The 16,564-nt window shown below is 43.9% G+C and overlaps 1 protein-coding gene across 2 annotated transcripts in view; it reads left to right on the top strand.

Moving 5' to 3' along the window:
• Positions 1-10,657: 10,657 nt before the first annotated feature.
• SAP30BP (SAP30 binding protein) overlaps positions 10,658-16,564 on the top strand; it is a 263,859-nt gene continuing 257,952 nt past the window's right edge. Inside the window, exon 1 of one of the 2 annotated variants that reach the window (XM_085616988.1) lies at positions 10,658-10,901. In XM_085616988.1, coding sequence (XP_085473114.1) covers positions 10,745-10,901 — 157 coding nt within the window. In that variant the 5' untranslated portion in view covers positions 10,658-10,744. The remainder of the gene's footprint in view (positions 10,902-16,564) is intronic. The other variant, XM_085616989.1, reaches the window with a different exon arrangement.

The following is a 16,564-nucleotide window of genomic DNA, read 5'->3' as shown; positions in this document are numbered from 1 at the left end:
ACACATAAGGCCATGTAAAGCAGCCATCTTGAAAATCGCCAAACCCAGTCACAAGCAACATCGAAACTGATTCAAATTGGAAAAAGGAATTGTTGAAAACACTTTACGGTACAAGTGTTTTTTTGCAACAAGGATGTTTGCAGCATTTACTATTTCTGAGCGCAAGTAGTTGGCATATTTAAAGCAAGGTACTTTATATTAAATTTTTTTTAAAGAAATATATTTCAAGACCTTCTATTTCTTAAGTTATATTCAAACTTTGGACTCAGTCATGTCAATGGCGAGGACAAGCAAAGCTGTTGGGGATGTAGGGGGAATATTGATGCATCTTAAATCACTGAAGGAATTTTTGTCTACACCAGGGGGGCCTTTAGTCTCATGGAATGACTGGAAAGAATATTTTCATAATTACATTGCCAATTTAGAAGAACTTAGTGAGGTATTTCACCTGAAAGAAAGAAAAGAATTCTTATGTATTGTTTGGGACCTGAAGGGTTACATATTTACAATGAATTACAAAAACCTTAGGGAGCGGGTGGTGATGTTGATGCGTTTAAGGATGCAATTTTGGATCTTGACGATCATTTTTCTCCCTCCGTTTGCATTGCTGTTACTAGACATGCTTTCTTCCAGCGAAAACATGAGAAGAACGAAAATATTGAGGAATATGTCTCACCTCTTAAAAAGTTAGCTAGTAAATGCAGATTTTCACAACTGCATGATGAACTCATATGTGATCAAGTGGTTAAGTATGCGAAGAACAAGATCATGCAGGACAGATTATGGGTGGAGGTAGATGGTAGTCTTAAAGATATTGTCGCGATGATGAAAAAAACAGAACTATCCGAACGTTGTGCTAAAGCTACATTATCACAAGATAAAAAGGATAGTTATGTGTTAGTAAACATTTCTGATAACAAAATTGGGCAAAAGAATACTCGTAGTAGTGATAATAAGACAGAAAAAAGGGTATTATATAGATTTCAAGAGGAATGGCAATTTGGAATTTTGCAGATGTAGAAATGTAGCACATTCAGCGAAGTATGAAAGTGTCCTGCAAAATCAGCCAATTGCTTAGAATGTGGTATTGTAGGACATTTTACTAGAGTATGTAAAAGGACATTGTGAACGGGTCACCCCGGTTCGGGACGAGGGGAGTGTCAAGCGGGACTGGTGGGCCCCCGTAACCCCGCTACCTTGTACTTTTCCCTCCCAGCAGGAGGAGTGGCGTGACTTCGGTGATGCTGAGGATTTCCCCGGGGCTACGTCAGGCCCCTTTAACCAGGACTGTCTTTTCTTAATGGCCACACCCCCTGTACCACGAGGACGCCCCGGATTGGATTTAGAGGCGGATGTCCAGGAAGCCGTGTGTGATGTCACCGAGGAGCGAAATCCCTGAGGAGAGGAGAGACGAGCGAGCACGGACGCAGGAGGCGAAGCACCGGAGGAGGATCAGCGAGACGACCCGAAGACGGACGCCGGGAGTAAGCCAGGAGGCCAACGATACCGTGTTTCACCGAGCCACGTTCACGGAGCAGCGTGGCTTCCCCAGGTACGGGAGCGGATAAGGGGTTGGTTGGGTATGCGGGAAAGCCGTTAATCCCGTGACTGCCTTCGTTCGTCTCTAGCCCTGTACAAAACCCACTTCCCCTCACAACGTGCACCGACAGTTAGTAGCTACGAGCACTAAGCTTGTTACACGACAACACAAGAAGAGGTGTTCCCCACCCCCCGGCCCTGGTCATAGGTTAGTGGCAATTCATGCACCTTACCCTAACATTCCCTTTCTCCTTCTTTTCTACCCGAATGCACCGGGGTTCCTGGAGCACAACGGAGCTTTGAAACCAAGCGTCCTCGAGCCAAGAAGAAAGATCTAATCCCCCGCTTTCACCACGGAGCCAACTAAGAGGGAAGAGAGACTTACCAGCAAACACCGACGTGTATTTTCTTCAATAAAGCCTTATGTTAAAAGACCTGGTCTACGTGCGGTCACTACCACCCCTCCACAACTGGTGTCAGAAGTGGGATTTCCACCCATCAGTACCCCAATGATGGACAACGTAATACAGCACATCATAAAAGGCCAGGAGAAGCTTGAATGGGCCGTGGGACAACAAATGGCGGCAGCTCAACAAGACAGGGAAACGTTTCCAAAACATTATAACAGCACAAATGGAAGGCATACGCACGGCCCGAACCGACACAGATGCCTCGGTAGCCGTAGAACGACGACCACCGGTCCCACATCCGTCCGAAATAACCCTTCAGAAGTACGTAGTAGGAGAGGATCCCGATGCTTTCTTCTCCAACTTTGAGCGAGCGGCGAGGGCCTGTGGTTGGCCCGAGGAAAAATGTCCCTTCTTCATAGCGCCGCTTCTAACAGGGGACGCTCAGGCGGCGTATCAAGTCGCTAATGCCACCGGGACCACTCCATACAACGAGATTAAAACAGTCATCTTAGATCACCTGGGGCTAGATGAAGAAGCTTATCGGGTTAGGTTTCGAAGCGAGAAGGGGACTCCAGGAGAGAATCCTAAGACTTTGTTTTTTCGGTTAAAAATGTCCGCGGATAAATGGCTGAAGCCGTTAACAAGCACTAAAGAGGAGATAATGAACCGCGTTTATCTAGAACAATTTCTAGATGCACTGCCCTATGGGACACAGAGGTGGTTACGACAACATGCCGGTATAACCCCAGCGCAAGCCATAGAAATGGCTACCACATACACAAGGGCGCAACCAAAAACACTACCTTGGGATAGCGAGAAAACGGTCAAAAGCGGACTTCCACAAAAAGTTGAAAGAAAACCAAGGGCCCAACATGACTACAAAAAGAGTGTTCTACTCTGAATAGAGTCCCCAGGGATAAAAGGACCGCAGTGCTTTGAGTGCAGGGAGTGGGGCCATATTGCAAGAATGTGCCCTAGAAAAAAACCACCTGAGGAGCCTATGGATGTGGGGTACCTCCCCAGAACAGTCCTCTACTCGGCCGAAATGGGTCCCTCCTTCCATGTAAGAACCCGGGTAAATGGTCAGTTCGTAACCGCCCTGTTGAACTCGGGGTGTAAACAGTCTGTAGTCCAGAAAGTTTTGGTACCATCAAAGGACACCCTCCCAAATGCGGTTGTGAATATCAGATGTGTACACGGAGATGTACGACCATATCCAGTTGCCTTACTAAGAGTAGAAGTAGACGGACAGAGCCCCTGCACTATAAGGGTTGGGGTGGTGGACTCTCTGCCTGAAGATCTGATAATCGGGGTTGACAACCCCCAGTTCCTAGACATATTCCAAAACCAAGTACACAAACAAAAACAGCCCTTAGTACGACCTTATGAGGCCTATCATATCAAAGAACCCTGGTACTAGACCGTAGTTTTAGGTTTGCCCAAGCTAATGATCCGACGCTGTTCAACGCCTGGGAAAAGTGGTCAAGCGAATACCGACTTCCCCAAGTCAGTGTATCCACGTTTTACCATTAAAAACGATTTATTATACAGAGAAGGGAGGGAGGGAGAGAACCCACAGCTGTTAGTCCCTACGGCCTTCAGAGAACCAACCCTGTTCTAGTCACATACACATCTGATAGCAGGACATACAGGGGCCGAAAAGACTACACAGAATGTCCTGAGATATTTCTTTTGGCCTGGAATCTATAAAGATATCCAGAGGTATTGTCAGTCCTGTGACATATGTCAATTGAGAAACCTGCAACGACCACCCTCAGTCCCCTTACAACCACTGCCGGTAATCGGGAGACCTTTTGAAAGGGTTGGTATGGACCTAATAGGCCCCCTGCCCAAGACGCCTCGAGGCCACTCCTATGCCTTAGTCATCGTGGACTATGCCACTCGCTTTCCAGAAGCCTTCCCCCTAAAATCTCCCACAACCAAGAACATATCAGAGAAATTGATCGAGTTATTCTCCAGGGTGGGTTTCCCAAGGGAAATACTGACTGACCAGGGGACGCCCTTTGTATAAAAAATGATGACAGAAGTGTGCCGTACCCTCGACCTACATCATCTGAAAACCTCCGTGTACCACCCGCAAACGGATGGGTTGGTCGAGAGATATAACCGCACACTCAAGACTACCTTGAAAAAGATGTTGTCCCTGGAAAACAAAGACTGGGACAGATTACTCCCCCTTGCCCTTTACGTGATCCGCGGACAGGTGCAAAGCAGCCTCGGCTGCTCGGCGTTTGAAATTTTGTATGGGAGGCAGCCACGGTCTCTGCTAGAGATAACCCGAGAAGCGTGGGAAAATGAAACAGGGGAGGAACAAAAAGCCTTCCTAGAGTATACAACTCAACTGCGATCCCGGATAGGGAAGTTGAGAGACTTAGCCATCCTCAATTTAGAGAAACATCAAACCTCCCAGAAACTTCAAAACGACAAAGGGAAAAGGCTTGGAACCCTGAAATTGGATGACTGGGCACTAGTTCTCCTCCCTTCTTCCATGAAGAAGTTTCAGAGTGAGTGGACAGGTCCCTTTAGAGTGGTAGAGGTTCTGGGAAACACCACATACAGACTACAAGTGACACCCCGACAAAGACAATGCTACCATATAAACCTGTTGAAAAAATGGCTAGGTCCTCCACCTAAAAACGCTCACGGAGCATGGCCTACAATGGTGAGAGAGACTACTCTACCGCAGATGCCGATTAACACGGATCTGTCGAGTGACCAAAGATCGGAACTGTTACAGGCCCTGGAGCCCTTTTCGGAGGTGTTTTCGGACCTACCCGGCCGAACCACTCTCGCTGAACATCGAATCATCACAAAAGAGGGAGTGACGGTCAAACAAAGGCCATATCGCATTCCAGTGGCCCGAAAAGGTGTGGTGAAAAAGGAGGTGGAAGACATGGTAAAACTTGGGGTCATTCGACCCTCCAAGAGTGGTTGGGCGTCACCTATCGTCATGGTCCCTAAACCGGACGGCACAACCCGTTTCTGTATGGACTTTCGAGCCTTGAACGCCGTCTCCTCGCTTGACGCATCTCCTATACCACGCGTGGACGATCTTATAGAAAAGTTAGGAGAGGCGAAGTATATCACCACGTTCGATTTAACTAAGGGATACTGGCACGTCCCATTAAGAGAGGAAGACAAGAAAAAAACAGCCTTTGTCACGGATGAGGGACTATATGAATTCAATGTCTTACCCTTTGGCCTCCACGGGGCCCCAGCCACCTTTCAACGGTTAATGAATACAGTATTACAACCCTACACCGCTTTTAGTTCTGCATATCTGGACGATATTGTGGTTTTTAGTTTATCCTGGGCTGAGCATTTGGAACACCTTAAGACCATCCTTAGGGCACTAGCCAGAGCTGGGTTGCACATTAATGCTAAGAAGTCGTGTGCTGGGTATTCACACGTGCGGTATCTGGGGTATGTCCTTGGGGAGGGGGTAATTGCCCCGCAACAAGAAAAGGTAAAAGCCATCGCCACCGTCCCCTTCCCTCAAACCAAGCGGGAGCTCAGGGCGTTCCTTGGACTTATTGGGTATTATAGGCGGTTTATCCCACAGTTCGCAGACACGGCCAGCCCTCTGACTAATGTTCTGAGAAAAGAAGTTAAACAAAAAGTGCTAGAAAGCCCCACAAATGAGATGCTAGACGCCTTTGTTAAATTAAAGAACGCCATCCCCACCGAACCCGTGTTAGTGTCTCCTGACTTTAACAAAGAGTTAATCCTGTCCACTGACGCATCCAACACTGGGTTGGGGGCAGTTATGTCCCAGTTGGGGGATGACGGGATAGAACACCCGATATTGTACATTAGTCGAAAGTTGTTTCCCAGACAGACCAAATACTCCACCATCGAACGGGAATGTCTGGCTATAAAATGGGCAGTGGATAAACTGTGGTATTATCTAGAAGGCCGACATTTCCTGCTCTATACTGACCATGCCCCGCTCCAGTGGTTATATAGGAACAAGTCTCATAATCCAAGAGTATTGCGGTGGTTTCTGTCACTACAGCCCTTCTCCTTCGTCATTAAACACCGTAAGGGTAAGGACAACGCTAACGCTGACTTTCTCTCAAGAGAACCTCCTCTCCCCCATCGGGAGAGTCTAGGGGGGGAGGTATGTGAACGGGTCACCCCGGTTCGGGACGAGGGGAGTGTCAAGCGGGACTGGTGAGCCCCCGTAACCCCGCTACCTTGTACTTTTCCCTCCCAGCAGGAGGAGTGGCGTGACTTCGGTGATGCTGAGGAGTTCCCCGGGGCTACGTCGGGCCCCTTTAACCAGGACTGTCTTTTCTCAATGGCCACGCCCCCTGTACCACGAGGACGCCCGGATTGGATTTAGAGGCGGATGTCCAGGAAGCCGTGTGTGACGTCACCGAGGAGCGAAATCCCGGAGGAGAGGAGAGACGAGCGAGCACGGACACAGGAGGCGAAGCACCGGAGGAGGATCAGCGAGACGACCCGAAGACGGACGCCGGGAGTAAGCCAGGAGGCCAACGATACCGTGTTTCGCCGAGCCACGTTCACAGAGGAGCGTGGCTTCCCCAGGTACGGGAGCGGATAAGGGGTTGGTTGGGTATGCGGGAAAGCCGTTAATCCCGTGACTGCCTTCTTTCGTCTCTAGCCCTGTACAAAACCCACTTCCTCTCGCAACGTGCACTGACAGTTAGTAGCTACGAGCACTAAGCTTGTTACACGACAACACAAGAAGAGGTGTTCCCCACCCCCCGGCCCTGGTCATAGGTTAGTGGCAATTCATGCACCTTACCCTAACATTCCCTTTCTCCTTCTTTTCTACCCGAATGCACCGGGGTTCCTGGAGCACAACGGAGCTTTGAAACCAAGCGTCCTCGAGCCAAGAAGAAAGATCTAATCCCCCGCTTTCACCACGGAGCCAACTAAGAGGGAAGAGAGACTTACCAGCAAACACCGACGTGTATTTTCTTTAATAAAGCCTTATGTTAAAAGACCTGGTCTACGTGCGGTCACTACCACCCCTCCACAGACATCAAGACAAAAATCCAGTTCTAAAGTTGCTTGTGTGCAAGATGGTGAGGAGGAAAGTTACTCTAGTATGAGTGAGGAAGAGATAAAGGGAAGGTATAATACAAAAAGTAGTTCTGAAAATCACTGATTTGGGTTCTAGTAAGCCACTATGGCAAGTATCTTTGTATGGTATCACTGTACAACTTGCGGCAGATTCAGGATCCCCATACACTAGCATTACTCAGGGTTTGTGGGAAAAACATTTTGTCAAGAATATTGTTAGTTGGTTGGAACTGACTGACATCTCATCTGAAAGTTACACTGGGGAGAAAATCGATGAACTAGGTTACAGGGTCTTAGTGTTTTGATTTTTTTTTTAAAAGGCATGTAAAAGAAAAATTATACATTGCAAAAGAGGGACCGTCTGTTTTGGGGTGGAAAGATCAAAAAAGTCTTAACATAATTTTAGATCCAAACAGTGAAGAACAGGTACTTATTTCATGTGATGGGGAAAACACAAAAAAATGGCAACTACAGGAATTTCCCACAAGGAAGGGCGGTTCCCAAAATACATAAAGTTAGAGTTAGAGAGGAAGTAAAAACTGAGTTGGAGAAATTGTTGAAGACTAATGTGATCGAGCCTGTGGAAACTTCAGAATTGGTTTCTCCATTGGTCGTAGCCCGAAAATCTAATGGTAATGTCTGTTTGTGTGTGAACTTGACAATATTTTAGTTGACCAATTTCCCCTACCCAGAATTGATAAAATGTTGTCCTTAACCCTACAGCCAAAGTGGTTTTCCACTTTAGACTTGTCTGCGGCATATCATCAAATAGTTTTGGAAACTAAAAGTAGACATCTTACAACGTACTGTACACCATTTAGATGTTATAGATTCAAATGCATGGCTTTTGGATTGGCATCAGCCGCAGATGTGTTTCAAAGGCTGATGTCAAAACCTTTTAGTCATATTCCAGAGGTCATCTTTTTCCAAGATGATATCTTGGTCATGGGTAAGAACAAGAAACACCATGATGTTATTCTTAGAAACATACTTGCAATTCTGAGGGATAATGGATTGTTGGCTGAGGGAAACAAATGCAAGTTTGCAGAAAAAATGGTAACTTAGTAAGGACATGAAATCTGTGACAGAGGTATTAGACCAAAAAGCAAGCAGGTTTATGCTATTGTAAATGCTCCTGCCCTCAAATCCAAAGAGGATCTCAGATCCTTCCTGGGTTTAGCTGAATTTTATTTGAAGTTTGTTAATCATTTTTCACAAAAGTCTCATGAAATGCATTTGTCAATGAAAAACAAAACGAATTTTGTATGGAATGAGTCTTGTCAAAAAGCTTCTGTTGAGATTAAAATGGCTATTTCTAATGCTACCACATTACAAGAATTTGATCCTGGTGCTGACACATTTGTCACCACTGATGTTAGTGGTACAGGCTTGCGTGGAGTTTTGTCCCAGATGTCGGAGCAGGGCAGGGAGGTGATTGTGGCTTTTGCTTCTCGCTCATTATCCCCAAGGGAAGAAACGTATTCTGTAATAGAAAGAGAAGCTTTAATGTGTGTGTGGGCCATGGAACACTTTAGAAAATTCATTTGGGGCAGAAAATGTATTCTTCAGTCAGACCACAAACCTCAAACAAAATTACTAACTACGGAGGGTTTGTCAAGGGCATCAGCCAGGGTTGCGAGATTATCCAAGAGGCTTCAAAATGTTGTGTATGAAGTGCAATATGTTCCTGGAGTGAAGAATGTAATTTCTGACTTTCTCAGCAGATTATCTTTACGTCTCAAGGAAATTGATCAATATCCATGGAGTGATTTTGTGTTGCTAGTATATTTTCTGACATCAGTGGTTTGCTGAAGGAGGATTGGAAAAAGGCATACAAAAAGGATGAAATGTTGAGTGTGGTGAAGAGCAGAATTGTGAGTGGATCATCCAATGAAGGTAAAAGTAATTTGGAGGGTGAGTTAAGAGTATTTTGGGAAGTGAGAGAGGAACTAAGTGTAGATCAGGATTTTGTGTGCAGGGGTGAGAAAATTATTCCACCGAAAGAAATGTGTTAAAGAATCATTTGCATTGGATATAAAATCATTGTATTGGTGGCCCAGAGTGGACATGGATATTGAACGGTTTGTGCTAACTTGTGTGGCGTGAGAGGAATCAGATAAGTCTCAGAAAACGTTGAATCCACCCATTTCGTCTTTGGGTTGCCCTAAGTTACCCTGGGAAGAAGTTGCATTAGACATCATGGGACCGATCACATGGCAAGAAGGTTCTTGCAGATATGTTTTGACGTTAGTAGATTTATTTTCTAGATGGATGGAGTTAGAAGTTGTACGCAAAGTGGACACCAGTACTGTGATTAAATTTGTTGAAGAAATCTTCATAAGAGATGGCTTTCCTGCATTAATTTCAACTGATAATGGAGTGCAATTCAAGTCAGAGGAGATGAAAAGGTTTGTACAAGTACTTGGCATTGAACAAAAATTTACAGCACTGTACCATCCATGGGGTAATTCTGTTGTGGAGAGAGTGAACAGAGTAGTGAAGGGCGTAATACAGTTAGCTAGTAAAGCAAACAAAGAATGGGAGGATGAATTGAAGAAGATGCTATGGTCTTATAGGGTAACTGCTCATGACACTGTTGGAGAGAGTCCGTTTGGTCGAATGAGAGGAAGGATTACTCATTGCAAAATCAACCCGGGATAGATGGGAAGAAGTAAGAAATGTGAATGGGATAGTGAGGCTGTACAAAAATGTATCCTAGCTTTTCAAGACAAGAACAAAACTTATTTTGATACCAAACACAATACTAAGGAGATGTGTTTGGAAGAAAGACAATTGGTCAGAGTCAAATGTGGGAAAAAGGTGGGGAAAGGACATAGCCAGTTCTCTGGATCCAAAAGGTTGGTGAAAGTCATGAGGAACACCGTAAGATTAGAAGATGGTAGTGTTCTCCACATGAGTCGCATTTCTGTGGCTCGTCAAGGCGTGACAGAGGAAGCAAAAAATGTTAAGGTGAAAGAAAGGTGCAATTATTGGTGGATGGAAGCTTTACCTATTGTGGAAAGAGAAAGTGTGGAAAGAAAGAATGTTGGCTTACCAGTAAAGGCACCATCAAAGAACTTAAAAAGGTTTGTTAGTGAGCAAGATGTTGAGTTAGCAAGAGAAACAGTTGTTGCAGAAAGATCTAGCAGGTCTGGCAGAGTGATTAAAACTCCTAAGGGGTAAGACGATTTTGTGTGTGGGTGAGAGGCTCTCTTGTTTTTCAGTTGTTATTGTACATATTTATATACTTCCTTCCATATATTTCTGTTAACAGGCAATTTATGTATTTCCCTTTTTGTGTTTCATTTATTTAAGGAAGGGGTGTGTGTAGTAATTAGGTTGTATTACTAGATGTGTGGGGGGAATCTAGCATGTGTAGAATGTAATGCTGCTTTATGGAATGGGTATTAATAAAGGGGTTTGGAATGTGTTGCCTCATTCTGGTGGAGTTCGTGTTGTTCCTGTGGACATCCTTGTATTACCGATTTAGCTTAGCAATAAAGCAGGATATCATACATCTGTGTCTGAGAGCCTTACTACATGCCTCTTATAAGATGGCCGCCGCTCTCTGACACTGAAGCGTGTATCACTAAGTTACAAGCTCACTCCTATTGGTGCTCAGTTTGTCTGGGGGCGGGTAACATTGAAACATTGTCAAGATGACGACAACTTGATGCTTCCTTGTTGGGGTGCGTACGTCATCAGGGTGCGCAACGGTAGCAATGATGGAGGGCCGAACAAACGTGTTATCAACTCTTGCTGTCTATGACGAAGACTCGGAAGCAGAGTCTGGTGGTGGCGACGACGATGAACCAATCGAGGCTAGGGTTGACGAGGAGCCGGTGGTTGAAGAGGAGCCCCTGGCTGAGCGAACTCCAGGTTAGGACTCTTTGAGATGGTGATTTACTGGGTAAAATGTGTCAGGCGAGGCTCAGAATACCGCGAGCACAGGGTTTATGATGTAGGGGTCCGACCCTTGATGAAACGCTTAGCAGCGGAGACGGCGATGGTGAGGAGTATATGAGTGGGGAAAGTGGAATGTTAAAATGAGTAGATCATTTTCACTCAATTCCTGTGGTGCAATACTGTGAATTGAATCCTGTCTAGTCTCATTTACTTTTTCAAGAGGAATCATCTTTTTCCGTTCACAAGCGACGAGAATAACTGGTTTGAGCATCATTTGGACGTGAAGTCGACGAAGGGCCCTTTGAAGGAGCACGTCGTACATACTTCACTTCTATTCACTTGTTCCATTTGGTGTTGTGCAGTGAAGTAATGTTATGACATTGGTCGCTTGATAATAGAGTTCTAATAAGACCAGGCTTTGATTGCGCCAAGTTATGCATTTTGCCAGGTTTTGAGTTGTACCGAGCGTCCATGTATGCTTATTTTTTAATTCCATCGAAGCCTGGATATGAAGAGGCTCCATTTATGTAAATTATGTAGGTGTTCATGGGCTCTGTTAAGACCAGTGTTTACATCTTGTCAAGGCTCTGAATGTGGCTGTATTGTCATAGTGCCAAAATTCTATTTATTGCAGAGTTTTGCATATTGTAATTATACATTGTATTCATACAGCGCTTACAGCCCATTGCGAGGCGCTGAAGCGCTTTCCGGCGATTAGCACGCTACTCCCGAATTTAGAGGCTGATAGTAGATTAGTATTTTTTTGCTTTGTGCACTAGTTGTTAGGTTTGTCCTTTTGATTCTGTGTTCGCGATATGCAGAACCTACATTCCAATTTCTGATGAAGATTTCTGGCTTGTTTCTAAGTCCTACAGGGCATGTTCCATCTCGCTGTCAGCTGAGTATCCATTTTCTGACAAGCAATCAATGTTTGTAAAAGTGGAAAGCGAATCATAGAACAGGTTTGACCATGCAAAAATCAGGAGGATGGTCAAAAGTATCTCAAACTGCTCACATGAGGACAGAGATAAAGAATATCTGGAACACTGTCATCTTTCCAGCGGCTGAAAGTATTATTACACAGATCAGTGTCATTGTAGGTAGCAAGAGAACGTTCAGATGCCCTCCCCTCCCATTGTGTGTTGAGGATGACTGGGTGAACACATCTGTATCGCCGTTCTCCAAGTCCACCAGCCATGTACTAGAATGTATTCATGATGATTGGTTAGGGTATCTGTCTAACTCAACAAAGTATTTCAATGATGGTTTCCGGGCTCATACCATCACTTCAAGTTCAGTCATAAGGGTGAGAAGATGTAGTTTGTATAAGTGTGGTTACCTCAGCTGTGCTGTTAATGAAAATTAGATTAGTAGTTAAACTTTTTATCAGGAGTGGGTTCTAACGAGTAGTACAATTTGTACATCCGTAGCTATACCACTTGTAAATATTGTTAGAACAAAGGCCCACTGACAGCTCCACCTACTTGACTGAAGTGAGGTTAATTCGAACTTCATAGTTGTCGTTTTTTTCATTTATTTTTTTAACCTGTTGCATTTAGGCCTGTTTAACCAACTACAATTTAAATCTGCATTTAGGCCTGTTTAACAAACTACAATTTAAATCCATAGGTCAGACTTTATCATACCAGGTGATCACCGGCTACAATAAACTCTAAGAAACTTACTTATAATTGCGTCCCTGTGCAAACAGGTGTTTGAGATGGGTCAACCGACTAGGCCACTGAAATAAGGCCTGTGTAGAGTTGTTAAGAGAGGAAGTGATTGGCACATCTGTAGCTAACACACCCAAGTATAGTGAGGATAACAGAGTTGAAAGCCTTCCTCCATGGATTATTAGAAAATATAATTGGTTCAGCTACAGTTAATCTACTACTATTAACATCACAGGATCTCAGGAAAATGTAGTTCTAGGAATTCTAGCAACTTGCAGAAAGTTGTTACTCAACAGTGAAATTAGTGACTCTGGCTACACATCACAGCACTTTTCATAACTATATTGCCCCTGCACACCCCTGGATAACACATCTCAAATGCACAGGGCTGGACAACTCAAAGTATATGTCAGTGACTTACCTTCTGGTCTACACCTTAGGAGGTTTTGCGCGGCCCAAGGGCTGTGAACAGAAAAGGTGAGGGTATACGGGTGGGCCTGTCCTGCATGTGATGATAGTCAGGGAAGTTGAGTGTTATAACAGCGAGAAAAGAGAATGTGAACTCGAGTTGGTGCTGATGTCTCGGAGAGATTAGAATAAGATAGAACAGTAAGCCTTAGTTGGGAAGAACGCACAACATCCAGAAACATTAATCCTTTGAGTGGGCCCAGTCTTTGGCTTGAGGGACAGCAAGACCGAGCATAAGCTGAGGACTCAAAGGCAGCTGTGACAGCAAATCGAACCATCTGGTAGCAGGTCTCAACAGTGTAGCAGGTGCAGATCAGTTGGGATTCGGCATAAAATAATGGCTCAAGACTGTTACTCTTGCTATGGGTGTACTCTTTTGTATGAGGTTGTAAGGCTCATGAGAACTCGCCACCAGGCCCTAAATATTGGTTGCGGAATGGAATAGAGGCATAAAGGCCTGTTCCCTAGTCTGTGGGAAGGTTGTCCGTTCAACCCTGTGAAAGGAATCCCTCTCCTAGAGGCGACCCTTTGTGCGTGGGGGCATTAAACCAGTTGGGGGCGATATACCCCTATGAAAGTCATGTGGAAGGTGGTGTCTCTCAACCACTAGGAAGAGGTGGAGGCAACCGCTCGCATGCTGATTGCTTTTCAAAGGAGGGGTAAACACAGGGAGATCCGCTGTGGTGGAAACGTGTACTCTTTCTTTATGTAAAGAAAAGACTTTTCTTAGGATGTGCAGACCCTGGGGGTATCTGTGAATGGACTTTTACCAGTGGAGATCCTGGTGTAATGAGGGAATACGGGACACAGACATACTGCTCCCCTGCTCTCCTCCTGTACCACTAGGGTAGGATGGGCATTGCCAGGTGGGGTGCTCCGGTCCTAAAAGACTCTAAGGCATGAGTGTGTGCATATGCCAGATATCTGATTGCCATGATTCACTTACACAATTTTGTTTCTGAGGAAGAGTCTTGTGGACGGAACACATTTAACTTTAGAAAATTTTACTGGATGTAAACCTAAAATATACTTGCTGTTGTGGATACTGGTTATATTCTGGCTTTTCCCTGTGTAATCTAGGCCTTATAAAAATTATCAAGATCTTAACATTTCTGCATTTTGTAAATAAATGTACAATATTAGATCTTGCATGATGGGTCAGCAAAAGTGTGTACCTTTTTGAGAGTCTTTTAAATTGCCAATATTTTTGCATATTTTATTATTTGAAACTAATTGCTAATCTTGAATGAAGTCACATAGAGCTATTGCTTGCAGGAAATGTGTGTGATGTTTGAGGTTTTCAGAGAATTACATGGTTTTCGGGAGTTTGGTTAGCTAGCTGATTAATGAGTTGGCCTGACTTTTCAACCTTCACAGGTGTTCTGTATGTCGAGGAGATTACAATTTCTGCTGTAAACTCGTTGACCTTAATTCTTCATCCCTGTACAGCAGACTTCACCCTTCCACCTCTAGTATCAGCTGACACCCTCAGTACAAATCCTTCCAACCTTCCCATACCTACCTTCAATGACATCATCCTCAGTGAGGTAGCTCAGAATGTTTAGATACCAACACAATGCACACCTTTCCCCTAACAAATATATTTTTATTGACACATTATGTAACTTTATTCCAAAATATAGTCCTTTAATTTCACAGGAAGGTTAATTAGACACCCGGCTCAACTTAAAAACCCTTGACGTCCGCCTTCTGCACTGAATTCAGAATTTTACTCACAATTTGTTCTCACACTTACGGTTTTCATAAAGATCAAAGACTCCAAACTTTGCCCACCATTCTAACCCTTTAAACATCATACCATCACTCTCATTGTTCATTTACTCTCAGCATAGATTTGATCTGAATTGTAGTCTCTGACAATATCAGAGTAGTTGCATCTAGCAAGACTGCTAAAATGCCGAACCTTTCCATCACTTAGCATTTGCCGAATTCTTCAAGCATTCTAGAACCTTCAATGGTTCTAAAAACCTACTTTCTCATTTGGACAACTTTCCTCCTTTCTTCAGATGCATCCGTTCTCCCTCTTTCAAGTCAGTACAGAATGCACCATTTGTCATCAGAGAATTTCTTGTGCATGTCTTGAACTTTCTTTATAATACTCTTTATTACATCAGGAGACCACTTCTTGCTACATTAGGAGACCACTTACCCAACCTAAACTTGCCTTTTTTTTTTTTATTTTGCAAAGAAGACAAAAACAAAAAGGAGAAACATTACATCACCATAGTAGATTCTTTCAAAATACATATATACATTCTAGTAACGAGGGGGAGAAATCAAAGCAAATAGAAAAAATGAACAGAATAAAAATGCCACAGATTTTTAAAAATCAATCCTGATTCATACCATGCCAAATAGCGTTACATTTTCCGCATTGACTTAGACCCACCTAACCTTAGCCAAAGCCTTTTTCCCTTTCAAAAAACTAGAAATATACACCACCATTCTGCTGCATTACATGGCCTAGAGGAAATCCATGCATGAGCTATAGCCAATCTAGCGGTGACTATAACTATAGCCATTAATGCGCACCTTGCTCGATCAGAATCAATCTTATAACCCAACAATATCGCCTTACTAGAAAGAGTCATATGTAATCTAACACGATTTTTCAAGACAGACATGATCTCGTGCCAAAAAGCCACTAGCTGAGGGCATGTGGCAAATATATGAACAATGTTAGCCGCATGCTCTCCACATTTAGGACAGTTCGTCCTGCTGCTAGAGTGTTGAATCGTTGTTTGTCCCCACCTTACTATCTTGTCGGGCGTGTAATACAGCATACATATAGTTTTGAAATGCTGAAGTCTCAAATTGATAGACCAAATGGCATCTTTTAGTGTTAATAATGCATTGTCGAATACCGTGAGGGCTATTTACTCACCAAAAATTGCACTCTATTTTGTAGATAACTATATAAGAGGGTCCGATCTATCATGGCTAAAAAGCTGATCAGCTGTGCGCATTGGCTTCTTCTGGGGAGATTCATGTAAGAATATCAATAATTGCTGAGTCTCTACCGATTTAAGACCTTGTGATCTAACAAAATAGTTCCTAAATTGGAAATATTTGTAATAGTGTTGCTGTGGTAACAAAAAAGTACCATGTAGATGTTGAAAAGTAGAAAATACGCAATCATAGAGATCTTCCAGTTTCTGCCCTCCAAGATTAGCCCATTGTTTGGCAACACTATCCTGGAAGATGTCTGGGAGAAGTGGATTATCCCACAGTGGAAACTTAGTAAAATCGGCAGAGAATACGCAGTAGCAATTTCCCGCCAAATAGTAACCAAGACTCTAAGTGTCTTGAAACATACTCTCTTGAAGTAATTTGGATCATGTATCCGATAAAGAAACCTGCAGCTTTCTTGGTTTAACAGAAGTTTGTGATTACAATCTTGATCCCTATTAGAGATAAGGCTACGAAGTCTGCTCGTAAAGGGGGACTTTTGCACATAGTTTCCTGTGTCTCATA

The sequence above is a fragment of the Triturus cristatus genome, chromosome 7 (genome assembly GCF_964204655.1).
Source record: "Triturus cristatus chromosome 7, aTriCri1.1, whole genome shotgun sequence".
NCBI lineage: Eukaryota > Metazoa > Chordata > Amphibia > Caudata > Salamandridae > Triturus > Triturus cristatus.
The sequence above is the reverse complement of the archived record's forward strand: the minus strand, read 5'-3'. Positions and strand labels throughout refer to the sequence as shown.